Genomic DNA, 27235 nt, shown 5'->3' with positions numbered 1-27235 from the left:
GTCGCTATTTGTCACATTCAATTTATGTTCTATTTTGAGATAGACGTATAAAATCATAATTACTTAGCTTGTCAACGGTATAATTTAATGTAAGGCTTATCACCCACAGGAAATAAAGACAAACGTCCAAATCATTGAAATAAGGTGTCAAAATCTGTATATTTAACATGTTTGGTCCAAAGCTAAGGTTTCATTTCAATTCAATAGTCAATTGTATTAGACATATTCCTACTTCTTAACTTAAAAGCGGAAATGGCATTTGCCAGCCTAGTTAGCAGTGTGGGAACACCAATAGGCTCCTCTCTTTTTCAAAGATGTACACGTCCAAACAAATAACTCACATCCTCGTCAAATCAACAAATACGAGACATATATTTACATTTACAACGGTACACAAAGGCGGACCTATGCAATTGACACAGGGTTACCGACACCCGTAAAGTCAGCAAAAATTTCATATATACATATATATCTTTAAAAAATAGTAACATATTAATAAAAATAATGAACACCTTATATACAAAGTAAATTTTGATTGAATCAAAAAGTTTAACTGCGACTAGGGGTGGCAAACGAGCGGGTCGGGTCGGGTATAAGCGGGTCCAAAACGAGTAATTCAAAACTGGATAACTTATCCGACCTGACCCGTATTTGAGACAGATAAAAAAATGGAATATCCGGCGAATAATATGGATATCCATACATTCATGGCTTCATGAATATGATCTCTTTGGAAGAATTCCTAGTCTTCCAAACTTGAGGAACCCCCAATTTGAAACTTTACAAATGTAAAAGTTAAACACATTAGTTATTCATTGGTTATCCATTTGGTTTAACCATTACTATTTTCTAAGTGGATAATATGGTTCTTATCCATATTCAACTCGTTTTTAAAAAGTTCATTATTCAACCAATTTTTTAATGAATAATATGGGTGGATAACTATTTTCTTTTAACCGTTTTATCATCTCTACCTGCGACCTTCAAATTCTGTTTCCATCCCTCAATACACATACATAAACACTATATTAAGCATTCATTCTTTTTATGTCAATATTATATTATCATACAAAAACGAGTTTTGACATACAAAATGACTGAGCACTCTTCAATGATCAATAACAATTCTAGAAAGGCAAATGAGCATTTGTAACTTAAATATTCTAGATCCATCATTGCATATTTGCATTTGAGTATTTCAATATTAATTAACAAATATTTTTATTTTATTTTATTAAATCGAGATAAATTTGCTCGATGCAAATATCGGGTATTAGTGAGTATTTTTTTCATGGAAAAATATCATTGTATAGCCGCTGTAAAAATAATAGCTGAGAAAATGTATAAGATTTATATATATATATATATATATATATATATATATATATATATACACACACACATTCTGTATGTTATATATAAAAATTATACAAATTTTATACACTTTTTCGACAATCAGATATAAATAATTTTTGACACGGGCTAAAAGTAATAATACTTTTTTTTTTTTTTTTTTTTCATCTTTACCATCCTTTCATAGAGAAGGCCCAAACATCCTACCTGGACCCATCTCTACCCGATTCGTATCTTGTGATAGAGAAATATCCGGGTTTGGGAATGTAGGACCCGACACGTGTGATAAGAAAATCAAAATTAAAATATAAAATATGAAAGAAATTGGATGAAGGAAGACCCACTCCAAAAGAAAAAGAAAAAAGAAAAAAAGAAGACATTTCTGAAGAAGAAACATTCCTTTTTCTCTATGTTTTCAAAGGGGGACAAAGCAGGGTTTTATGAAAATTACAAAGAGCGAGAGTTAGAAATATAATACTTAAGTTTTTAAATAATTCGAATAAGAGCAGAAAAGGAGTTTTAGAGTTACCAGCAATTGGAAATATAGCAAGTTGTTTTGGAAAGCAGAAGCAAAAGTTTGAGCTTTTGGGATTCCAAAGCGAAGCTCTCAATTAGGGGGTTTTCCAATTATTTGAACCAACTAATCAAGGTAAAGTTCATTTCTTTTTTTTAAAGTTATTAGTTACCTCAATTATTGTTGAAATTGTTTTCGAGTATATTTTGCTTTCTGTGATTGTGATTGTGTTTTCCTTCATTGTTTTGCTGCATTACTTGCAATATAGTATTTAATTCAATCTTTTTTGTGCTATTTTTTGTTTTATATGTTAGAAAAATATGAACTTTACGCATTTTAGGCTTACAGCAATCCAATTCTTGACTAGGTTTTCATTTTCCTATTTTGTGGTCTTTTTTAGGTTGAAATTGTTCTAGGGTTTAGCTTTAGTTTTGTTTTTCCAGTTGTCTAATTAAGTTTTTTTTCCCTTTCATGAAGAATTTGTAAACCCAAATTCCTTTTAGTTTTGGATTGTGAAGATTTTTTTCCTACTTTTGCATTTGCTATACACTAATTTATTTTCCCTTTGTTTGAAAATTTTCTTTGCAGGTCGACAAGAATTTATGTGGTAAAAGTTCTCGGAAAGATTCAATTTTTATTAGTCTTCGTGCTTGATCCAAAAGGCATTTCAGGGTCTGGTGAGTTCTCGTGTCCTTGTTCTGTTGATTGTACTTTTCTCTATTGCATGGGTTTAATTGAATAATTTATAAATTACGTTTTGGGGCATTCTAATTGGTATTCTCTCTGTTGCCTATAACGTGATCTGATGTGTAAGATTTTTGTACTTTAGCACAAAATTGCCACTGCATATATTCCAGGTTTAAGGATTAGTTCTGAGATGCTTCAGAAGATAAGTTACAACCACTACCTGCGTGTGACTTTCTTTTTCTACACGTCCTTGATGATTTTTGCATCTAATTACAAACTCAGGTGTAAGATTGTCTTCTTGGAACACTGTTTTCCCCCCTTCAAAATCAGATGCCATTGGCACGCTCTTTTACTGTTAAGGCTGTTTTGTATCTGTGTACTTACAACCATAAAATGCTGAATAGGTGTAAAAAAATTCAGATGCCATTGACACGCTCTTTTACTGTTAAGGCTGTTTTTTATCTGTGTACTTACAACCGTATAATGCTGAATATGGAACTGTGATCAAGCTTGCCTTTAAAGGAACTACATAGAAATTTCCTTTTTGTGTGGAAATTGCACAGTTAATCTATGTTTGTTCTCATAATGATATCTTGAAAACTCAATACCTCTTTTATTGACTATGGGAATGACACGGGTATAAATTGATTGAAATGGATAGTGATGATTCATATAGCTGATCTCTCTCATATAAAAAAATGAAAATCTTAGAGCATCATTACCAATTAGAAGTACATACCTCAACTTAGCTACGAGTGTAATTTGGTGCAGACGCACTGATAAAAAATTTTGGTGCAGACATATCTCCCATCCATTTTAACACTACCTTATTATCTAACCAGTAAGCATTTATTCTTCTTGAAGTTTTATTTTCCAGTTAAACCATATAATTTAATTTTTTAGAAAAAAGACGTCCTTTGGTGTATCTGGTTCTGAACAAAGACAACATAACATGTTGGTAGTGTGTTTTGAACATGGAACCTCATAAATTCTTTGAACCTTTTTAACCACTGTTCATCATGGAGATTCAATCGTATATACAAACAATTATAATATATTATTACATGTAACTCACCGTCTCACCCATAGGAACTGAGAAATTTTCTGACCAAAGGGGATTAAGCTGAACCCCCTTGGCACCATGTAGGTCCGTCATGTTAGGAACATTGTGTTTTCGCTCTTCTCATGTGGGCAGTTTTTCATGTGTCGTAGGTGCTTATTGTAGATTTTCTTATCCAGATTGTCACCAAATTTTAGTTACATTAGATAGAACACGAGGCACTTTGGATCCTTTAATATATACGTTTCTGATGTGTTTTAGATGCATATTGTGGTGGTGGACTAACTGTGACCTCCTCTCTCAGTTTAAACCAGAATTCGTTATCGGCTGATGCACCAACTTATATTCTATCTGTTAATATATCTCATAGTCAATCATTACAGTTTTTGAAAATGATCACAGGTATGTACTCTATTTATAGCATAGTCAAATCTGCTTCGTGATGTAGGAGGTCTTTGAGTAGTACTTTTAGGTTTGCAACCTTGTAGGAAAGCTTGAACTTTCTAATTTGCATGCTTTTACTACTTCTCTGTGCTAAAAGGATCAATTAACTACACCTCAGTCCCAAAATTAGTTGGGGTTAGCAACATGTATACTCTTATGAATATTCTGGTCCTGTGTTTTAAGGATGGAAAATTGATCTGACATGTAAAATAGAACGAATAATCTCTTGCGCCAACAATTTTATCATTAGATATTCAATTGTCGGGAAGTAGTATTCTTATTTTACATTTTGGATCAGAGGGCTAAGTTATGAAAGCATTGTCTCTAACCTATGAAATCATGTTTGGAACTTCTCTTCTGCAGGGAAGGTTGGAGAAAATTCCTCTGCTTTTCTTTTCCGGGTATGAAGGATTACGAGATAGCATGTTAAGAAAATCACTTTGCTTCTTGGAAGTCGTAACCTTTGTGGCAATAATACATCATGACACTCGAGGACTTCTTTACCTTGACTGAGATGAGTAATGGGCTTACAGCGCCTGCTCGAGTCCAGGAGCTAGTCTCTATCATGCAGAAGGAAAAAGAGCGTGGTGTCAAGAATACTATTGAAATAATGAGACATTGGACTGCTGTTGCAAGCACAATAGCTGCAACTGAGAATAAAGAGTGTCTTGAACTCTTTATCCAGCTAGATGGACTTCACTTTATGAACAGTTGGTTAAAGGATGCTCAGGAGTTGGAGAGTGACACAAATGAAAATGTAGCTGAAGAGACAATCACTCATTTTCTACGAGCGATTGAAAGGCTGCATGTCGACAAGGAGAAGTCAGTTTTCTCTGGAATCATGGTGAATGTGAAGAATCTCCTTGGCCACAAAAGTTCTAAGATACAAGAGAGGTCTAGAGCATTGTTTGATAGTTGGGAGAAAGAAAAAGATGAGGATGCAGGTTCAATGAGTGATGAAAAAGAACATTCAGGACCTTCTCTCAGGGGCGTTTCTCCTTCTGGGTCCAGAGAAGAGAAGAGCGAGGAACACATCGGTGAGAATAAGCTGCTGTCGTCAAGGTCCGATGACATCCATCCATCCATAGTTAATTACACCGAGGCATTGGACAGAAATTTGCAGCATACAATGTTGAAAGATGGGTCTCCAAATTCTCCGTCTTTGGCAAAATCTGCTAGTGAAGACAAGGAAAAATACCTGGCTTATCATGCAGAGTGTAGCGCCACTGCAATTGATACATGCACTTCTGCAGTGGAGAGACACTGTAGTCTTGATGAGCAGAAAGATATTCCTGTTTCAGAGTCTATTAATTGTTTAAACCACGTGCAAGAAGTCAGAAGTCCAGAGAAATTAGACTCGGCAGTGCCTAAACCATTAGACATCAAAACCTTCTCTTCAGGTCCTGATGCCAGAGAAGAGTCAAAGGCTGTCTCTGGTCAAGATTTACAAAGACAAAATGATGTCAAAAATGTAGATGATGATAAAGAGATATTTTCTGTTGATGATGTATCAGTATTTTCTGTTGATGAGGTATCAGTGGCCAGTTCGAAGGGAAAAATACCGACAGACAACAGTGTCTCTGCAAGTCATGACAGAAGCAATACAGTTCTTGGAGCTAAAGAAGACAGAAAGTACAACATTGACATGTTGCAAGATTCTTCCAACAAACATAATCTGGAGCATCCCAAAGATTTGAGTATTGCTTTGATGAAAGTGGATGTTGGTGGGGATGAAAAATGTGTTAGTAGTAAAAGTGAGGATGATCTGGAAACTGACACTGAATTTGAAGTACCACAAAGAGGTATTACAATATGTAGCGTGCTTGAAAAGAAAGGTGATATTGAATTAGACTATGGCATCATAGATCCTTTAGAAGTTGCTCGACAAGTTGCAATAGAAGTTGAGAGAGAAGTCCAAGAGAGTTGCAGTTCTTCTGAGAAAACACGGGAGAGTAAGGTTCATGAGCCTGATAGCCCAGATTCTAGGAGAGCAAATGGCTCCAATAAGGAAATACCAAAAGGAACACCTGTTCTGCCTGAGGTTTCACTTGCATACTCAGAAGCTGGCCCAATTAATGGCACAGAGAAGGTAGAGTCCTCTCAGATTACTGATGCTGCTTTGGATCTTGAATCCAATGACCAAAAAGGGCTGTGTCATTTTGATTTGAATCTAGAGGTTAGCTCAGACGACATAGATCGACCAGGAAATCCAATCTCCACGTCCATCTCTGTTGTTTCTGCTTCAAGGGCAGCAGCTGCTCCTGGAGTCCCTGGTCCTCCTTTGCAGTTTGAAGGGACTCTTGGATGGAAAGGATCTGCTGCAACTAGTGCATTTCGGCCAGCCTCCCCTCGCAAGATTCCTGAAAGTGACAAGGCTGTTTCTTCTGGTGGGAGTGACAGCATCTCAAAACAACAGCAAAGTTGCCTTGATATTGATTTAAATGTAGCTGAAGGTGGGGATGATAGACTTGCCGATCTAATTACTGGAAAACAAGCCTCAGTATCATCTACTCTTCCTTCAGGGGAATCTTCTGTTGAAGCTAGCCCAAAAAAATTGGCAAGGCTCGAGTTAGATCTGAACTGTGTTAGTGAGGAGGGTGAAGCACCAACAAATTGGCGGGTGGAAAGAAGACTCTTCCCGGATAGGGGCGATTGGAGTCACTCTCCATCATCGTCGTCGTCATCAAAACAACCATCATTAAGAAACTTTGATCTAAATGACCAGCCGACTTTTCTCCATGATTCTTCAGATCTACCTTTCTTCAAGAAGCCGTCTCAGTATACAAACACCTCTGGAGGTATTAATTCAGGTGATTCTGTAGTATCCATCATGGGCATGAAGGTAGACGTCAACCATAAAGATCCTGTTTCTCGGTCTGTTATGTTACCAAATGGAAGGATAGTGGAAAATGCAGTTGATCTTAGTACTGCAAGAAGTGGTTTCTTGGGAATGGGATCTCCATTTCCGTATACCCATTCTCCTGCCACTGGATACAATGGCATCACACCGGGTCTTGCCATGCCTTTTCCCTCGGCGATGTATGGATCCGGTGGTTCTATCCCTTACATGGTGGATTCCCGGGGGGCACCTTTTGTGCCTCACATTTTGGGCTCTGCTTCAGCAATACCACCATCCTTCTACCACCAACCATTTGTTATAAGCATGACTGGTGCACCTGTTTCTAGTGGGGTGATGCCATCAAGGAGTAGTCTAGATCTCAATACCGGCTCAATACTTGAGGGAGGAACTAGAAACCACAGAGGTACAATGCAGCTTTTTGATCAAGGACCGACCAGGTCAATGGACGACCACTTTAGGACCACCTCAGGACCCTCAACCAGTTCAAGTATCGGTGGGAAACGCAAAGAACCAGATGATGGTTGGGAGCCTTTCCCTTTTAAACTTCATCCTCCACCTTGGAAGTAGACTTAATTTATCAGGTTTTCCTCGTGGGGTCGGTTAACAGGCCAGTGTTTATAGCAATAGGTGAATCCCAGGTAGGAGAGACTAGTGATTTAGTGGGAGGGCCATTATATAGCTGAATAAAGACTCAATTTCTGAATGTGATATGATTCTTGACATTACTTGGCATAGAGGGTGCTAGGTTTAATTGTCTCAAAAGTGTAATTTTTAACTTTGTTATTTACTTAGCGTTTCATATAGGGTCTCTGCCAGCACAGAGAACATGTAGCTGTAATTTCTCATTTACATCAAAGAAATTTAGAAGAATGTTTCTTGTCTCTATTATGTTCTCTTATTCATAATCAAAGTGTCCCCTAAATTGGATAACTAAGTGTTGAAGAACTTAAATTTTGGCTCGAAAAGAGGTAAATTTAGAATAATAGAAAGTTTCCACGTAAGATTTTAGCGAGTAATGACAAACATAGAGAAAGTTCATTAAATCTGAGATAACTTAAACTGGCTAATTTGGCACAAAGAGTAATTGACTTTTGACAGCTTATAGTCAAAAGTAAGGGTAAGATGGATATTTTGGTGCATAATCATACAGCTTAGAGTCAAAAGTAATTAACTCATATAATACAGGTACAGGACAAGGAAGTTAAATTTAAAATAATCAACGGTGTGTTATCAATATTGAATACACGTACGGATACATGCTTTACATCTAGTAAAAAATAAATATGAGAGAAATACACTCCAAAAATGAAACTAAGAACAACCGAGGACCTACTCATAAACTAACATGTACGATTCCCTCGTACAAGCTTCTCAGAAATACCGATACAAGGCCAATGTCAGCAACACTTTCAGAAACTACTTGCAGCAGTTTGGTATTTTAATTCATGTCAGCACCAAAAGGGCATTCCTTTGTTAGGAAAGGATAGTCATGTCCGATGAGCCTACCTTGGTACAGTTATCTGATTTTCAGTTCATCGCCGCTGTATTGCTAGTGTTACCTCCTCTTGTACCTGCACATTCAAATCCCTTGAGAAAATCTCGTACATAAACATGAAGTATGTTAAAAGCATGCTCAGAGAACTGAGACTCCAGTCTCGAGTCTACATCACCGTGGACTATATAAGTATTTTAACATTTCTCAAATTGACAAATTAGCTAATTTTTCAAAATAAATTTAATAATTTATCAAATTAAATCAAGTTCATAATTTTTCAAGGAAAATAGTAAAATGCAAGTTATACTGTTGACAGATTCACATTCATATCCGAGTTTACGAATGAGAGAAGTTTTTTATTTTGAGTCATACCGTGACTTGCTCTTGAATGAGGACTTCTTCTTCATACCCCCATGATGTGGTTTCCTTTGTTTTTTCTCACTCATATCATTTTGAAAAAGATCCTGCATTTCATCTGTCCTTGATTCAGATACTCTGGTTTTTGGTTTCAGTTTTTTTCCTGTCTTTCTAACAATCTTGCCAGCATCAACTGCCTTGTTCACAGCCTTGACTGCTTTTGCACGACGATAAGCAAGATCAACTAGGGAAATCCCAGATTTCTCTTTGTCTTTCTTTGTTTTCCCTTTGCCCTGAAATGGTTCAAGGAGCAAGATAGGTAAGACTACCAAAGAACAACATTAATAGTTAACAGCAAGCAAAGCATGTTTCAAATTGCTTAGTTTATGAATTTGGAACCACATAGATTATTATGTTTCCGATAGCCCTCATTCTCAACTGATTTCTTCTCAGCCCAATAGCTCCCATTTTCCGGAGGTATTTTCAAGGGAGGAGGATTTCATTGAAAATATCCCTCAAAAATTGAAGGACGTAGGAGAGCACATACAGAAACGAACCAAAAACCAAAGATGCAATATAAAGAAATCTGGAACAATACTATAATATCATTGGAAAATCAGCATATCTTCCAGATATTCATATTTAAAACTGGCATATACAGATTGGCTAGAGATGATAATATCCTGATAGTGCGTCTCATTTGAGACAACAGGATATATGTGTGACAAGAGTGAAAATAAGTGGAGAGGAGAAACTTACTTCATCTAAGTCATCTTCATCTTCTAATTGCTCTCGTGCAGCCTCCAACTTCCTCCTTTTCTTCCTCGGGAGATTTTTCTATAACAATCCGATAAACAAATGAGACCGATGAATGATAGGTTGAACAAAACTTTGTACTCAAATTAACAAAAACACACAGGATGAGCAGTACCTCCCGCTCTCGCTTCCTTTTTTCCTTCATCTTCAGGTCTTCCGCTTGTTCGGCACTCATCACCTTGCTCTCAGAACCATTTTCTTTGGCTGATGATTCCTGGAATAGCATTTGCATTTCAGCTAATATTTTAATCAACCAGTACCGTATTATTTCAAGTAAAATATAGAGGAATAATTGCACGGACTAATCTCCACCATACAGTCCTCACATTTCTTGCTCATGACCTTCTCAATACGCCTGGTCAATTCAGACTATGATTCAAGCTTGTTATTCCTTATTTTTACTATTGATACATTGGCCAACCAAGAATTTAAATTTTTTTATTCAATGAGCCATGCGAATGTGTATCCTAAAATGATGTAGGAGTAACTAGTTTTACAAGGACAAAAAGAACAAGCACTATAAGTAAATGCCAACTAGGACTTCATGCCATCCTATAGAAACATCCATGCAATCCAGATAAACAACAAAGTAAAAGGTCACCTTTGCTGCCTTCTGGACAAGCTTTTTCTCCTTTTCTGTGACAAACCATGTTCTTTTGGGGCGTGAATAAATCTCATCCCTGTGGGCAATCATATTCTCAGCCTGCAACGTTAAAACAACACGTCAAACTATGTTATGCAGCATTTATCTAATGATTTTCTTCTTTTGGAGGGAAAAGGGTCTTGGACGTCTAAAACTACATGCAATTGTTCATTGTAGGGTTCCCAAAACTCTGTTGTGATACATAACCTTAGCTGCTTCCATCTCAGCTTTTCTTAGTGCCATCTCTTCCCTGCAGTAAACGAAAACTTAAGTTAGTTAATAAATAAACTCTAATTCTCAAATTCAGTACAAATTTAAGGTGATGAAGTAACACCTCTCTTCTTGCATAATTGCAGCCACTTGATCTTCCAGCTGTTCAATTACTTGTGCCCACTTAGCTATTGATTGTTCTGCTACAATTCGACTCCTCAGCCTTGAACCAGCTCGTTTAACCTGTGACATAACTTTTAGCCTCTATGCACATCTTTATAACAGGGTGGGCATAGAAAAAGTTGCAATTTGCGGATCTATATGGTTCTTATACCAGATAGTGCATAGACATCAAAATTATTATTTTAATTTTAAACCATAAATGGTGCTACCTCGGTTTCAATTTATGTGAACCTACTTCTTTTGTTACTCAATTTAAAAAAGAATGACTACTTTCTAAATTTGAAAATAATTTAGCTTAAACATTCCATTTTACCCTTAATGACATTTTTTATAGCCACACAAATGTTATGGGATTTTGAAGACCACAAGTTCCAAAAGGTCTAACAGCCACACAAATGTTGTGTCATGTTTAAGACCAATCAAATAGGATTATATAAATCATCGAGTGAATGATCAATAAGGTCTTATCCCCAAAAGCAAAGTAAATCGTCAATATGTTGCTTTTGTCAAAGAACTAAAAGGCAAGATACTAGAACAAACAGCACCGAATACATCTAACTAATCAATGGTTCTCAAAATACAATTTTCCTGATTGGAAAAAAGGTCGCAAAGGAATAATCCAATGAAGCTGATCCAAAATACAATTCCATAGAAAAAAAGGTAATGCATAGTCAGAGATATGATTAAAACAGCAAAAGATATCAGAAATACACCAAAGACCTCTAATTGATCAGTGATGTTAAACATAGAATATCCTAACAGTCGAAAAGAGGACTTATGGAGTAGGACTCCTTAAGTGACCCAACAGCTAAAAGATGTTTGAACAGAGGGGACATAAACTCACAATGGCTTTTAGAAGAGACCTATCATTGTCTGTGACAAATGTAACGGCATACCCTTCTCTACCAGCTCTAGCGGTGCGGCCCACTCGATGAACATAACTGCATAGGAAAAGCAAATCAGGACTACACGAACTACGTAAAGAGTTAACTCAATAAGAATTAGAAGATGGAAAAAAGGGAAAAACGAACTCTACAATCCGCACTCCATTTTAAGTGAGTTATTGCTGTTTTTAGTAATAAACCGACAACAGGTACTAAAACCGGCAATAGGCATTATGAAAAGAAAAACATCTAAAGAAGTATTAAAAAAAGGTATCATGAAGCCAGGGAAAGATCAAGACAAATAGAACATTATAAGCAAGTGGGTTGTTAAGTGTTGGTAAACCAGCATATCCAACCAGAGTTGGAACTTACCTAGTAAGATCACGTGGACAGGCAAAATTTATAACCGTTTGAACACCAATAATGTCGAGGCCCTGAAAAAGGAAGAAAAATACAGTCAACAGTAAAATATTACAACATAATTCTAATTCTGCTCCAAGGATAACAGCAGGAATACAGATGTCATCAGGACATAAAAGAGGAAGACTGCATGCTTTTACAAGTTCATGCTTATCATGATCATATGAAACCAATTGGATAGGAACATCTTACACGAGCGGCAACATCAGTTGCAATCAGAAAATCCACTTCCTGTTTTCTGAAAACTTCCAAAGCCTACGGATAAAGCAATCAGTAAGAAAGCATCTAGACAGAATTATTTATATCATTTCCGACAACACATTTGACGGAACATACATCTAGACGTTGCGCTTGCGTAAGATTTCCATGTAGCTCGGCTGCTTTGAAGCCAAGTAAACCAAATATAATTTTCAACCTATGTGCTGCTTGCTTTGTACCACTGTCAAGATAACCACAAAACTTAGCCTTGCTGATCAAAAGATAAGCCAAGTGGAGGTCTAGAAGATAGATAAGAGAAGTGATAAATTCAAATTTTGGCGAAATCAAAATGAACATTGGAGTCTCTACGCCAATCAAGAGTCCTGGTTTTTAAAATGATGGAAAAGCATTGGAAGGATTTTCAAACAAGTATTTAGTAGGAGAATCACATTTGTTATAGACTTGTCTTCAAAATTATATGAAATAGTCCAACTTTGAACCAAATCAAACAAGGGGTCACAAAAAAAGAGCATTTTACTAAGCTTTCCTCTGTTGATGGTCAATATTTAGGACCGTTACCTTAGTTATTATTTCAATATCTTCCACTGAACTTTGCCCAATTCATAACGCCTACATCATCCAATTTAATTTGATAATTCTGGTTTATCTTGGTAAAATTAATAAATCAAATGCTAAAATGCTTTTCATCATCCACGAAAAAACTAATGAGCACATTTGGAATTTGAAATGGTAACATATTGGAATATGCAAAAATGACTTTCGGAATTATTATACTATATAAAATTAAAAAAAAAGAAACAATGACGAATTATTTGCATGGTTGGAACATTATTTTGGGTATGCTCACATTAGAAACCTAAACTTTCAGGTTGAAGAAAACACAAGCATAAAAGTGAACATACTACAAAGGAACTTCAACCAACGAGAACTGCATAAAGGTGTAAACCTCATAAAAGATTAAATACATTTTAGGCCAAATTTCATATGCCCTGCCAATGCTTGACTTGAACGAAAGAATAACTTCCAAGTCTATCTGGCTAGAAACTGTATCTTATAGTGCATGAAAAATGGTACCCAGCAAGATGTACCATAACACAATAGAAAATGCAACTTTCTGTACAGTTAGCTAAAAACCTGAAAACAATCACTTTGGAAGTGAAGGTCTTGGTGCACAATGCAAGAAGAACAGCTTCTTGATTTCCTTCACGCATTCTCCGTATTCTAACTACCCTGCAAACAAGATTATATCAGCTTTCGCGCTTGATAACTTAATGATTGAGATTCCCTTTCTGAGAAAAGAACAAATATTAATTGTAATATAGAGCTTGCCGATGTCTTACTCTTCAGTCAATGTTGCTGGCCGTTTCGTAGATGGATCAGCTGACAGACGCAAAGGTTTATTGAGAGAGAGCTTGATAAGCTCATCAATTTCCTCGGTCATTGTCGCAGAAAACAACATGGTCTGTCTCCGCTTTGGACACAATCTAACCTGTGTATAACCCAGGACATGTCATTTCAAGAGCTGAAGCATGTATATGCCCATAGGGCATCCTTTTCTATAGAGTAAACAGTTAATTATATTCTATACCTTGAAAGTTCCCCATAGTAAAAGAATGTGCTAAAACTTTGTCCTTCCAGATTGAAGGTATAGCTTTGTATTAGAGTCGAAGCTTATTGACATGAATTACAGTTAAGTTTTTAAATAAGATAGTTGTAATTGTTTTTTTTTTGGGGGGGATGGTTATTTGTCACAAAGCTATCTTAGCTCTATAGGAAAGGAAACCATGATGTTGCAGGCATACCAGCTCACGAATTTCAGCACTGAAACCTAGCTCCAGTAGTCGATCGGCCTCATCAAGAATCAATACTGCAAGATCATCCAAATCAACTGACTTGGAGTTCCGTAGATGATCTATCATACGTCCTGGAGTTGCCACGACAATATCAGGCATTGATCTCAAGGCTTGTTCTTGCACCTGAAATAGAGCACGACATTCCCGTAATTGTTGGAAGCAGTAGCTGACATACAAACTCAACCTTCAAGCTTTCCCTGGGAAAGATCTAGAAAAGCTCTAAACATACCTTGGTTGACAGACCACCAACAACCAGACAACATCTGATATCTGTCATAAATTGTGCAAGTTTACCTATCATACTATGAACCCTGGATAACACAATTAAGACATAAGCCAGTGAATCCCTATTAGAGTACCTGAAAAGAATCAATCGCCATACCATACAAAACAATAGTAGTTTGTATATACAACAGGCAATGACAATATTTTAATTTTCATCAAGGGGCAAACAATTCTGATCTTTAAATTTTTAATAAAATTATGAATTTGGACATAGAAGCCTTATATAATTGCTGGATAATTAATGTTATCTGTATTCCTGGATGGAATTTCATTTAGTGGAAAAACGTATTTGCAGTTTGGAAACCGATAGTTTCTTATCCAATCAGTGTAGGCATCTGATGCCAAATTTAAGTAATAGCTTCAGTTGCACAAAAAGGGGACCTGCTTTGGCACACGAGTAGCGGAAGCACCAGAAAATATAATGAATGAGAACAGAACAAGGTTGACAAAGCAGCACCTAAAATCAGTACACATAATTTTTATACAAGAGGAGATAAAGAGACATACTGAACAGCCAACTCCCTTGTTGGAGTAAGAATAAGAACCCTAATTGCAGGCCTATTTTTTGGACGGTACAACAGTCTCTCCAGTGTCGGTAAAGCAAAGGCAGCTGTCTATAGAGGCAAAATGTAGAGGGAAGGAGCACAAATCAAAACACAACCAACTAACACAACTAGCTAAATATAAGTACAATAGATATAACATCGCAAAATTGTACCTTTCCAGATCCTGTTATAGCACTCCCACATATATCTCGGCCGGTTAAGGCCAGCGGAACGCAAGCAGCCTACATCGGAGTAACGCACATTAATACACAAGTTGAGACTACATACAGGGGTAACAGAAGCTGGCAAAGAGAAACACCTGAATCGGGGTGGGCTTACTGTAACCCAACGCTTCACAAGCTCGAAGCAACGGCCTTGAGATATGGAGCTCCATAAACGAATTCGCTTGAAATGAAACTCCTTCTGATGAGGCAAAAAAAGGCTTTTTTTCCCCAACATTCGTATCTACTTCATCATCACCATCTTCAGGTCTGTACTCTTCCTAAAATTATGCAAGGCATACAATCGAACCAATTAATCAACTAATCTTAAATATATCCATTCCAATTTATGTAGGCCCATTTCATTCCAGTAATAAATAATTTTAACTTCTGACACAAATAAAGTTCTCTTAACACTGACATTCACTAACCAGACTAAATTTCAGTCCCAACTAGTTGATACTCCCTCTGTCCCATTTTATGCGGCACATTTTCCTATTTAGTCTATATTTTAAGAGAAAAAAATTTAATTTTAAGGTTCCAATTTTAATTTATAGCCACACAAATGTCTATACATTCTGTTTAAACGTATCAAAAATTATTTCGGAAAACTTCAAAAAAAAAAGATACTTCTATTAAAAAAATAGAGAAAACGGGAACAGCTTTACTTGGCGGTGAGGTTCTGAGTCATCGGAATCAGAATCTTCTTCGACTGGTTTAGCTATAGGTTCAGACAATTGTTGACGGGCTTTTGATATTTTGAAATCAATAGACGTCGTGCTACGGCGGCTGTGTTCATCGGCGACGGATTCGGAATAAGAAGAGAAATCCCACGGAGATTGTGTCTTCTTCTTAGGTTTGTTGTCGGCGTCTTCATTATCTTCTGCTTCTTCTTGTTCTTCTTCTTCATCGTCATTCTCCTCGTACTCCACTTCCTCGTCACTAGGTTGTTCGAACACAAAATCTGCCATTGGAATACAGTACTAGGACGACTGCTGGTTCGTGCTTTTGTGAGGGTTTTAGAATTTGTTTTGAGTTGCAGGGTTTTACTACAGTTGGTCGTTTGGAGTTTGGACCTGAGTTCGTAACCTAGACAGTGGTGTATTTTATTTCTTTTTTATTCACTTAATTTCGTTAATCTCGCAACTCTCCCACTATGTTTTCGTTAAATCGTGGAGAAACCCCTCTAGCGTTTGAATACTACCCTTTCACCTCTCTTCTAACCCACTTTAATTGATTTTTTCTAACCCTTTGTTATAGTCCACAATATTTAATTTTTTCAAATATCAAGAAAGAGTTAGCTTTTTTTTTACAAAAGTTGCTCTTGGAGTAATAGCCTAGGAGTATTTGTTATATTTTTCAATGAACAAATTAAAATTAATATAGTCAATTTCATTGTTAATTAATGTTAAAAGATAATTTTTTTTTAATATGCGTGAAAATAACCAAAAAAATCAATTAAAATGGACCAGAAGGATTAACAGACTACAATTAAGACCACCTATTTTTTAATAGCCTTTGAATCATTTTCCCCTTTTCCCAAAACTTTATTTTTGCACATAAATAATGTCATTATCGATATCCCATAAAGGTGTTTATTATTTTTTTCGATTATATTTTTTACTTGAAAAGTATCTCTATAATTAATCCTTAATTTACCTTTTTTATGATCCTTGGAATACGTGGAGTGCAAGTTCAGCGCCGAGTCGAGGGAAGTGGGCGTGGACGTGACGCTTGGATCACAGGTCATCCCCAAGAGAAGCAATTTCAAGTATCTTGGGTCGGTTATCCAGGAGATGGAGAGATCGACGAGAATGTCGCGCACCGTATAGAGCTGGTTTGGATGAAGTCGCATCTGGAGTCCTATGTGACAAGAAGGTGCCACTGAGCTTCTAAGGTAAGTTCTATAGAGCGGTGGTTAGACCAACCATATTGTAAGGGGCAGAGTATTGGCCGGTTAAAAACTCTCATATCTAGAAGATGAAAGTAGCAGAAATGAGGATGTTAGGGTAGATGTGCAGGCATACTAGGATGGATAAAATTAGGAATTAAGATATTCGGGAGAAGGTGGGCGTGGCCCCGATGGATGACAAACTATGCTCAAATAGTTCGGGCAAGTGCGGAGGAGAAGTCTGAACACTCCAGTAAGGAGTTGTGAGCGGCTTGCTTTGACGAGTATGAGAAGTGGTAGAGGGCGACCCAAGAAGTATTGGGGAGATGTGATCGGGCAAGACATGGCGAGACTTCATATTTCCGAGGACATGGCCCTTGATAGGAATGTGTGAAGGTCTATCATTAGGGTTGTAAGTTAGGAGGTAGTGGAGCTTTTTTTACTTCGTAATGGGTGAGAGGCTAGCCTGATAGGGTTGTATCCTAGAGTACTAGTTGTTATTGTTGTGTCCACACTTTTCTTTCATTTTTCATAGTACCGAGCCTTTCTTACGTGTTACTATTACTGTTTTTCATCTATTTTATGGTACTTATGATGCTGTTATTATTTATATATTTTTTGTTATTGGTACTAAATATATTGTCTTTTTCGTCTGCTTAAACTGGGGGTTTATCGAAAACAGCCTCTCTATCCCCTTGGGGTAGGAGTAAGATATGCGTACACTATATCCTCCTCGTACCCCGTTTGTGGGATTTTACTGGGTTATTGTTATTGTAGTTTTTTCTTTCTATTCTTATGTAAAATTTTCATCTCATTGAACTCTCTCTCGAGTTCAACCGCTAGCGACTTGTTGATTGTTATACTTTCTCACAATCGTATGAGAAGAGGTATTGGTTCTAATAACACATGAAATAGTGCACCTACATCTTAAGACGTTATTTTTTTACTATAAGGTCGAGAGCTAACTACGAAGATACTACATGTGAGAGAAAAATCACGAGGGTAAATTGTCATTAAGTTACAATCACGAGTAATGAAAGATTATAACAAGTGTAATTTCTGGTTTTGTGTTATAGTGTCTTTCTCTCTTTCTTCTTTTGAATGAAATTGATATGCCTTTATAATAAATAAAAAAAAGCTTCATGTTTTAATTTTGGAGTAGTTTAGTTCGTATTTACTATAAACTTCAAGAATTTTGACTTTCTTGCTTTTCCGTTGTTTAGTCTATGAGCTTTGTCGCTAATTTGCATATGTAATAGATTTGTAAGGTCTTATTTTTCCTTGACGGAACTTTTGGTAAAATGTCTAGTCTTCAGAAGAAACCAAGTTACATCTGCCTTTTAGTGTATTCTATTTTTTCTCTAAATTTTTCTAAAATATAAATAGATAGAACAATATGGGTGAGAAATTTAAAACAAATTCTCTGGGTGGGCCGGGTAATGTGGTGAGAAAATAAGTGGGCTGTTGAGAATTTTCTGGGCTTTGGCAGACTGACTCCATTCAGTTACAGTTCGGATCCTCTGATTCGTTCCTAGTTCTCTCTCATTCTACTTAAAAATAGGGATTTTTACATAAATAGCCGGCCATATTAATTATTTATTTTTTCTAGTCATATACATAGATTATACATTGATTATACATAATTATACATATTTAATACATAAATTATGCATATAATATACATTCGCTGGCTATTTTTAATTTAAGTTCTAGGGTGGGCGGCTATTTGGGTTAATTCTTCTTAAAAATATTGTCAAGGAATTTTTTTAGTCTTTGCGGTAATTGACAAAATAAAGAGAAAGGTATATCTTTATTTGTTTCCAAAAATAATAGCCGAAAAAATATATATTTTTTGTATTTATGTGTATTGACTATTGTATACAAGTAATATGCATATTTTATACACATTTTGGCTAGTGAATAAAATTAATTTCGCCGACCGGCCGATTTTGTGTTTGCTCAAAAATAAATGATATAAAACATGTCCCATTTTATAAAATCCGGTTTGATCGAATCTTTCTTCATTTAATATGTATAGATTTAACTCAAGATTATATACCTTTGATTTTTAAGGTGGATAATTGAGATTGAATAATTTAATGTGATATGGATTCCTTTTTTAAATAAAAAAAAAAATTCCTCCAAAATTAGGAGGATCTATAGTGTTTCCACACTTACCCTCTAGGGTGACTCGAACCCAGGGTTTAACGGTCGTGGATGAAGATGTTTTACCAACTGAGCAACCCTCGCTAATCTAGGTGATATGGATTCAGATATATAATGTGATATTGGAGAAACCTAAAAGCAAATTAAAGAGATAGGAGGCTGAAAGTAAATTTAGTGAATGACAAAGGGAGAAGATTTAGCTTTTCTTTTTCGTTTAGATAATATTAGTTTTATATGTTTAAAGCTTACAATAATTTTGGATGTAATAAAGCTTATTAATGATTATAGACGCTGGGAATTGAAGTAGTTTGATTGGTGATGCTATAAATTTAAGGAGAAAATGACACAGAAAGTGAAAAGTGTAATGCCTGCTAGTGCACCTCTGATCAATATAGAGCTGGACGTTTGGACCTTTTCTTGTGGTTTCTTTTCATTTCACTCAACTTTTGTTGCTTTTTATTTTTCAACAATTTTACAAGTGTGTAACCTTCTTTGAAAAAAAATTAAGAGGAGTTGATTTGGGTAGTTGCTTTCTTGGAATTTTGTGTTTTATGATCAATGATACAGATTAGCTCTGAAATTATGGGTAGGAATATGATTTAGTACATACTACCAACCAGTAGTTAGCAGGAAGTTAGTCATTATAGATAAAGTTATCCATGATTAACAAACATAATCACAACTGATCACATTTTAATATGTGTTTGTCTAGGAACTCAATTTGCTGAACTATATATGATTTTGTAGAAAAACATAAATCACAAGGCGGACCAAGGATTCGACTGTCGCGGGGCACCATGACATTCAATATAAATTTATTACTGCTCATAAAGATCGGTGCAGGGGTCAATGCTAATATCTGACTATTTTGTAAAGACACTTGCAAGTATATATGGAGATTTAATTTTGTCGAAATTTTCGGGTGTCTGTGACCTCTCAACCCATAATGTGTGTCCTCCTCTCATCAAAATTGGAGGTTGAATGAATATTTGAATTGCATATTTATAGATGAAAATTTAAACTGTTTTTCCCCCTCATGGTGGTGCTCATGTCAATTCATGCGGCTCGACTTTCACCGGATAGCTGTTATCTCCACTAACACATATGTCAGGTAATTCAATTCACCAACATTTAGATAGACGAGAAGAAATTATCTCGTGTTAAATATTTAGCAATATTTTACAAAATGTGTGTATACATGCATGCACTTTGGACCAATAGTACAAATTTTGAATTACCGAAGTCAATATTTCTTCTTCATTTCTGTTACATATTCAAGGCTAGAAATGGAAATATTATTAATATCTGATAGCTAGCTCTTTAATAAGTACTTATAATTAAATAATTTCATCGTACTTTGATATGAAGAATGATGTGTTTTGGTAATATTTGGCTCCACATGGACAATAACATATTAAAAAATAAAAAATGAGAGCAGCATAGCAATTGTGGCAGGCAACATGATTCAATTTTTACATATTTTGTAGCCAAAAATCACACTTACAACTACCAAGCTTGCAATTTGAGTAAAGTAGCTAGGGTCAGCTTAACTAACAACCAACCAACTATTGTTTTCAAGTAAAGCAAAATGCTTTCTTTCTTCTCTTTCTCATTATATTTTGAATCAATTCCCAATGCTTGTAGTACACTGCAACAACCCACGAGTAAGTTTTTACAAGGGGAGTATGAGAAACTAGGCAGAACTTATCTTTATCATGGAGGAATAAATATATTATTTCCGATAGATTATCGATTCAAAAAGACGAAAAAAGATATTATAATATTTATAGTACAATGAGATTAAAAAAAAAAAAGAAACATCAAATTCAATATTTTTTCTTCTTTTCTGAATCTTACAGATCTTTGAAAATGTTAAAAAGCAAAAAAAAAAAGAAAAAAGAAAAGAGTACAAAAGCAAAAGTGAACACTGGAATAATAGTTCTGTAAATTAATCTCTCTATACATGTGAAACCCTGAAAAAATGTGCTATACAAAAAATTTATCATCAGCTTCTCTTCTTTATCTCCTTCAAATATGTGAATTCCAACTCCCAAGTCACCATAAATCTCCAATATCGACGTGACTATATGAAATGTTAAATCATAATAAAAAGTGAATTAAAGAAAAGATAAAAAAGGCCATTTTTGAGTCAAAGTAAGAAAATCTTGATGAGTCTCCCGTCATAAAATCCGGCAGCCATGAACTGCCAAAGGGAAACGGATCCTCCGGCGAACTGGAACCCGAACCGGACCCGCCATCTGTTCCGGTGGCCGGTTGGCCATTTCCGGTGCCGCTCAAAGACATTGAAGAATCTCGTGAAGATTTCTGACTGCAAGCAAATACAAAAGTTTTATGAGATTCACGTCATTTTTAAATTGAACTACTTGTATAGTAATAATTTATATAATCGATTTTAATTTTATTTTATTTTATTGAGGCATAATTGTTATTGCATGAGATTCAAGTCATCGACACTTAATTTGACGTTCATATACAAATTCTTTGTAACATATTTTAATACTTATTTCAATGTATTGTGCAATATTTACTCTAATATAAGTTGGTCATATGACATCGAAAACTTTATACAAAAGCTTCCAAAAAAATTAAGCCGATATGTGATGTAATACTAACAAGTTTATCCGGTGAAAAGAATAAAGTGCAAATGGACCTATGAGAAAAAAATTAAATTAAAAGAAGATACTATTCACTTGTTCTACGGAAGAAAAAGGTGAAAAAAGAGATATATTCACGATAAGATTACAGAACGAAGCCACTTAAAGATTCTCTATATATAGTAGCCAACTAATGCTACTGTCATTTTTTAATGCTCTTAACAATATTTTATTTACTTAATTAAAAGTAGCAAGTCGTCTAACAACCACGAATAACACTAATCACCTATCCTTAGATTTTTTCCTCTATAATTTTTTCACATTTCTTGTTATATTTATTTCTAACTTTTATATAGTTTAAAATTTATAAGTAGAAGATGGTTTTTTTTTTTAGGATGGTTTAACGCGACTAACAAACCACGTTGTACTTAATAGAATAATGGATACCGACTACGATCGAATTGTCTCTCCAACACTATTCTACACTTTATCAAGACGAAAATGAAAAGCTATTGATCGTAATTAAAAAAAATATCGTGACACTTTGATTCTAATTGTAATATATATCTCAATCACTAAGATGCTATAAAAAAAAATAGTCCGTAATATCTAATCAGCCTTGTACTGCATTGAGCTAAAAGCTAGCTAGAAAAGGAAAAAAAAAGGTATTTCCAATTACGAAAAGTTATTTTATTCAGAAGAAACACGTCATTATTACATACTTTTTGTTATTTTACGAGTAAATCAACGGACAACGACAAAGATAAAAAGAGATGATCAAAAGTAGCAGAATAAGATTAATTCAATAAGCAAATGGAAAAATGGCATTCAATAGTCACTGGAAAAAAATAATATTCGAAAAAATGTATAAAATTTGTATTTTTTTGTATATATACATTCAGTATGTTATATATAAAAATTATACAAATTTTATATATTTAAATGATTTCTGGCGCGGACTAAAAGTGATAATACCGCTAAAAATATTACGACAGTTTAAACAAATGAATTAAAAAAATAATTAAAAAAATAAAAAACCTTACCTTGTTAATGAAGGGCAGAATGTAATCGTATAATCAGCTCCTGTACATGTAAAAGTACTCGTAGGATCATCATACGCGTAGCTATACGATTTCGGACACGCGTTTTTGAACATCGCCGAATAGCTTGACGGTTTACAGGTGGAAGGTGAAGCATACGCGCCGCTGCAACAATATTCCGGGTTACCAAATGCTTCACATGCACTCTTGCATGCTTGCCCATCCCCGACCCGCAACTCATTCGGGCACATTCGATTCAAATCCTTCACGCAACCCGTCGTATCACATGGACCCGACCCGCCAACTGCTTGGACTGCCATTGGTAAATTGTATCCGTCAACTAAGCTTACATCGTAGAAATCTTGCTTCGTACCTGTTGAAAATACAATTAATGTATACAGATAAAATATCACATAATTTAATATTACTTAGACTACACAGTAATTTTCACGTGTTTGGCTCATAATTTTTTTTTAGAAAGGACATATTGAAAAAATATGTAATAACTTTTAAATGAGTGTCACGTACCTGAGAAAATAGTGAACTCCGCAAGGGTGGCCGGAGGAATTGCTCCTGCACCATTGCATTCTATCTGGTTTGAGCCACAATCGCCTGTGGCACAATTTCCTTGACCGGTGTTACCGTCAAAATTACAACCGGTTCGACCCCAGATCCGACCCGACCATTCTTGTGGAGCTTGGAATACCCGTGAATCACCTGGAGCAAGCATGAACCCGGTACTATCCAGTTTTTGACTACCTGCATTGGCTAATATTCCAGGCCATACGTTGTAATCACATCTGTTTATTAAATTAAAACTAGCACCAGAAATACCTGAGAAAGAATATCAGAATCAGTATCATCAATAATATGATCATATAAAACGCTTCAAATGATAATAATACGTAAATTTAATATATTTTACGTACCTCTGTGGGAGCAGAAGAAAATGAAGATGATAAGAATGAAGGAAGAGGAAAATCTTGAGTCCATTTGAAGAAAAATGAGTCAGACCTACGTGGATATATATTTTGTTTTGTTGTTTCTCTGTTGAGTGCAAATTTATTAGAGAGAGAGAGAGAAGGGGTTTATGAGATGCTAGTAAAGGCTTTAAATAGAAGAGTGGGATTGGAGTTGGTTGTTAATAGTTGTAATACTGTTAATTTCTCATAAAATAAACAAGTAGTGATCAACTGTGGTGTCTTCCTTTTAGTTTTTTGAAGATAAAAGAGAAAAAGAGGCATTCGTTTGTGTGAATGAGAACGAGAATGAGAAAGAAAACTGTCTAAAAACTGAAAGAGCGAAAGATAGGAATATATATAAACGCAATTTTTTTTTTTTCACTTCTATGTAATGCCAAAATCACCTTAACAAATATAAGACTGATGTTTATCACATATAGATAGATGCCAATTCACCTAATATCATCTTAGAAACCACATAATATACAACAACAACAACCCAGTATAATCTCACTAGTGGGATCTGGGGAAGGTAGTGTGTACGCAGACCTTTCTCCTACCCTGGGGTAGAGAGGCTGTTTCCGATAGACCCTCGGCTCCTTCCCTCCAAGAACTACCCACCTTGCTCTTGGGATGACTCGAACTCACAACCTCTTGATTGGAAGTAGAGGGTGCTCACCACTAGAGAAACTCACTATTGTCAAGGAACCACATAATATATACACCTTAATTTCAAATTTTCATCTGTTCATTTTTACGTGTCTACTATGGACTTTGCACACACATTAAGAAATAATAAATGAACTGTATAATTTGTTATGATACCCATATTAATTGATGTATATTTTTAATGGATTTGAGAAAATAATTTAAAATGAGTAATTAATACTGTGGGTATAATAGAAAAAAAATTGTCTTTTCTTAATATGCTAAAAATGACAAGTAAAAGTGAAATTTTATTTTTAGAATACTGGACAAGTAAAAGTGAACGGAGAAAGTAAAAAATAGTTATACCTTAACGACTAGAATTTCATCACTCACTACGGGTTGAAAATCACAGATATTTATTTTATAAAATGAAAAAAGAATCGAGCATATGTCATCTTTTCTCGACTTTGATATGTAAATGCCACTATTAATCTAGTCCTCCTTTAGTACTCTTTGTTCTTACTCCTTCCGGTTCACTTAAATTAATTTATTGACATTTTTTGTGGTCCATAATATTTAATTTTTTTAAATATCAAAAAAGAATTAATTTTTTTTTTCAAGTTGCCCTTAAAGTAAATAGATTAAAAGTATTTGCTATATTTTCAATTAATAAATTAAGGTTAATATGGTCAATTTTATTGTTAACTAATGCTAAAGGATGAATTTTTTAATATGTATAGAAAATAACAAAAAAATCATTTAAAGTGGACCGGAGAAAGTAATAAATTTTAATAAAAAATCACACACTTTCTTGGAAAAAGTAGTAACATTCTATATTTATTGACTTCAAATCTAGAATTTATCTCTTAAATTTGTGTTAATTAAAGGTCGGATATTTAAAATCTACACTAGATATTATTCAGCTGGTCCAACTTTAAGTAAAGTTGTTGGTACTAGTAACTTTTCTAGCAGGCTAAATCACATTGGTTAATTTCTCACTTTTTGCAAACAAAGCAACGTCAGCAACACGTTGGCAGCCAAAAACAAGAAGTTACGAACCAAAATTTTTAGACCATTATTACATGCAACGTAAAGTTTTCTACATGGATCGACGCTTTTTAGGATAAGGAGTAAAAGATAAGCTAAAGATTTCAAGATTTTGTGCTTTAAATTAAAAAGCGCTTTGTGGAAATATTAGTTACTTTTGTATGAAAATTTTATGTTTTCAGCTATAAAAAAAAACTTTATATTGAGTGTGCTATTGCTTAAACAGAAGGTTATAATAATTTTGGTGTAATGTGCTTAAATAGAAGGGTAAGTAGGAGTTAAAATTTACATACTTTGACCGTATACAATATTACTTACAAACGCATATAATATAATTGTCTACAGCTAGATAACTTAAAAGGTTTGGGAAGTTTTTTTTTTTATGGAACCCCAAGAAAACTCGCAACGGTCTCTACCACAACCTCTGCCCTTCAAGTGAGCACTTTGTTTCCTTATCGTGTAATAGCCTGCAAACCACACGAGGAATGTAAACCACACTACGGGCCAGGGAAGTTATAAGTGTAATATATTGGTAACATACATGCACTGAATTTTTTTTTAAAAAAATAACACTGTCAACAATTTGCTTAATTAGAAGGGTAAAATAGTTTTTGTAGCTCTTGGATTATCACAAAATCGCACATCTTTGAAAGTAGTAATTTTGGTAGCTCTTGGAATTATACCAGATTGTCTCACTTAGGCTCTTTGCATTGTCTAATTAATCAGCTAACTTAATTTATACATATAACTGATCATTCTTTTTAACGGCCCAAATATACGATCAATTGTTCAATAAGAATGTTAGTCAAATGATTTGTTAAAGTAAAATCATGTTATCTTTTTTCCTTAAACCCATTACTAGGTTATATGGTATGAACTCTCCTCTCTTTCTTTTTCTCCACTCATTCATATGAATCTATATTCCCTTATCTCCACACAGAAAATTTTGTCTCAAATACGACTAAAATAAAGGGTTAATTTCCATTAAATGAGTTCTTTGATTTCCTCAATCTAGTGAGGGTACTGTCTATTATTCCACCTAACAATCGTTAGAAAGAAGAAAAACATTACATTAAAAGAATCGTGAATTAAAAACATGTTTAATACTTTTCAATGGAATTGGATTCTCACTGATCTGATGATTAATTGTTTTTGAAGCTAAGTTGATGATACATCGTATCAAAATCGAGGAAATGCATGCTTCCATAGTAGCCAATAATTTAATTAGTCAAAAAAACCATAGGAAAACGATGTAGAATCTCAGCCTAATGTACGTATATTACTATATCCCGTATATGAAGAATTGTAATTAAGCAGTTAAGTTTAATTAATTAGAGTTCGTCAACCCGTTCTTAGGTCAGGGGCGAAGCCAATATGTCGTCTACGGGTACGACCAAAGCCAGTATCTTTAGTTCAATGCTTGTATTTGTCTTAAAAAGATTCATTGAATATATACAAATTATTACTTCAACACCCAATAACTCAAATGGATTAGAATCTCAAACTCATAATCATCTCATAACAATTCATGTTAGTAGTCTAAGCACTAAAACTTGGAAGTACTTTTTAACCTTAGTTTTTTACATAATATTTTTATTCATAATAGTATAGTGGAAGTTATGCTAGGAAATTTAAATAATATTATTCATTTCTTAATTAATTTGCTCTTGCCAAAACAAGAAAAAATGGGCCCTTGGAATAGAAAAGCAATGGGCCCAACATGTCGTACCATAAAGTAGTCGTCACTCAAATTTGTATGTCCATTGGGCTTAAGTACTGTCTTTCTCTACTCGTACTTGTGTCATTTTGGGTACTCA

General features: G+C 34.9%; 3 protein-coding genes across 4 annotated transcripts; 1 reads left to right on the top strand and 2 right to left on the bottom strand.

Moving 5' to 3' along the window:
• Nucleotides 1–1693: 1693 nt before the first annotated feature.
• Nucleotides 1694–7801, top strand: LOC104088544 (uncharacterized). Its single transcript, XM_009593242.4, has 3 exons — nucleotides 1694–2002; nucleotides 2456–2544; nucleotides 4422–7801. The coding sequence occupies exon 3, from the start codon at nucleotides 4540–4542 to the stop codon at nucleotides 7483–7485; it is 2946 nt and encodes a 981-aa protein (XP_009591537.1). The 5' UTR covers nucleotides 1694–2002; nucleotides 2456–2544; nucleotides 4422–4539; the 3' UTR covers nucleotides 7486–7801.
• A 303-nt stretch (nucleotides 7802–8104) lies between these two features.
• Nucleotides 8105–16138, bottom strand: LOC104088546 (DEAD-box ATP-dependent RNA helicase 28). Its single transcript, XM_009593244.4, has 19 exons — nucleotides 15718–16138; nucleotides 15148–15330; nucleotides 15002–15070; nucleotides 14791–14897; nucleotides 14228–14309; nucleotides 13948–14121; nucleotides 13486–13634; nucleotides 13280–13375; nucleotides 12263–12365; nucleotides 12119–12181; nucleotides 11879–11940; nucleotides 11467–11563; nucleotides 10564–10682; nucleotides 10437–10479; nucleotides 10188–10289; nucleotides 9702–9800; nucleotides 9530–9607; nucleotides 8786–9063; nucleotides 8105–8489 (listed from the first exon to the last, which is right to left on the bottom strand). The coding sequence occupies exons 1-19, from the start codon at nucleotides 16018–16020 to the stop codon at nucleotides 8474–8476; spliced, it is 2223 nt and encodes a 740-aa protein (XP_009591539.1). The 5' UTR covers nucleotides 16021–16138; the 3' UTR covers nucleotides 8105–8473.
• Nucleotides 16139–20910: 4772 nt separating this feature from the next.
• LOC104088547 (thaumatin-like protein 1) lies at nucleotides 20911–23881 on the bottom strand. Of its 2 annotated transcripts, XM_009593245.4 has the most exons (4): nucleotides 23691–23880; nucleotides 23290–23595; nucleotides 22765–23134; nucleotides 20911–21435 (listed from the first exon to the last, which is right to left on the bottom strand). In XM_009593245.4, exons 1-4 carry the CDS (start codon nucleotides 23752–23754, stop codon nucleotides 21207–21209), a joined length of 969 nt encoding a protein of 322 aa, XP_009591540.1. In that variant the 5' UTR covers nucleotides 23755–23880; the 3' UTR covers nucleotides 20911–21206. The 2 variants fall into 2 exon arrangements, with proteins under 2 accessions (XP_009591540.1, XP_033509969.1); XM_033654078.2 differs by lacking the exon at nucleotides 20911–21435 and having other exon boundaries at nucleotides 22761–23134; nucleotides 23691–23881.
• Nucleotides 23882–27235: the final 3354 nt, after the last annotated feature.

The sequence above is a fragment of the Nicotiana tomentosiformis genome, chromosome 4 (assembly GCF_000390325.3).
Source record: "Nicotiana tomentosiformis chromosome 4, ASM39032v3, whole genome shotgun sequence".
Taxonomy (NCBI): domain Eukaryota; kingdom Viridiplantae; phylum Streptophyta; class Magnoliopsida; order Solanales; family Solanaceae; genus Nicotiana; species Nicotiana tomentosiformis.
This window is presented reverse-complemented; position numbering and strand designations above follow the sequence as displayed.

Excerpts from the sequence above, each read along its gene's own strand:
- LOC104088544 (XM_009593242.4), top strand. The coding sequence starts at position 4,540 with ATGACACTCGAGGACTTCTTTACCTTGACTGAGATGAGTAATGGGCTT.
- LOC104088547 (XM_009593245.4), bottom strand. The coding sequence starts at position 23,754 with ATGGACTCAAGATTTTCCTCTTCCTTCATTCTTATCATCTTCATTTTC. Across the intron at positions 23,596-23,690 it reads TTTCTTCTGCTCCCACAGAG|GTATTTCTGGTGCTAGTTTT; the intron begins GTACGTAAAATA and ends ATTCTTTCTCAG. Across the intron at positions 21,436-22,764 it reads TTCTGCCCTTCATTAACAAG|TCAGAAATCTTCACGAGATT; the intron begins GTAAGGTTTTTT and ends ATTTGCTTGCAG.
- LOC104088546 (XM_009593244.4), bottom strand. The coding sequence starts at position 16,020 with ATGGCAGATTTTGTGTTCGAACAACCTAGTGACGAGGAAGTGGAGTAC. Across the intron at positions 11,941-12,118 it reads CAACTGATGTTGCCGCTCGT|GGCCTCGACATTATTGGTGT; the intron begins GTAAGATGTTCC and ends TTCCTTTTTCAG. Across the intron at positions 11,564-11,878 it reads TGTCCACGTGATCTTACTAG|TTATGTTCATCGAGTGGGCC; the intron begins GTAAGTTCCAAC and ends TTTCCTATGCAG.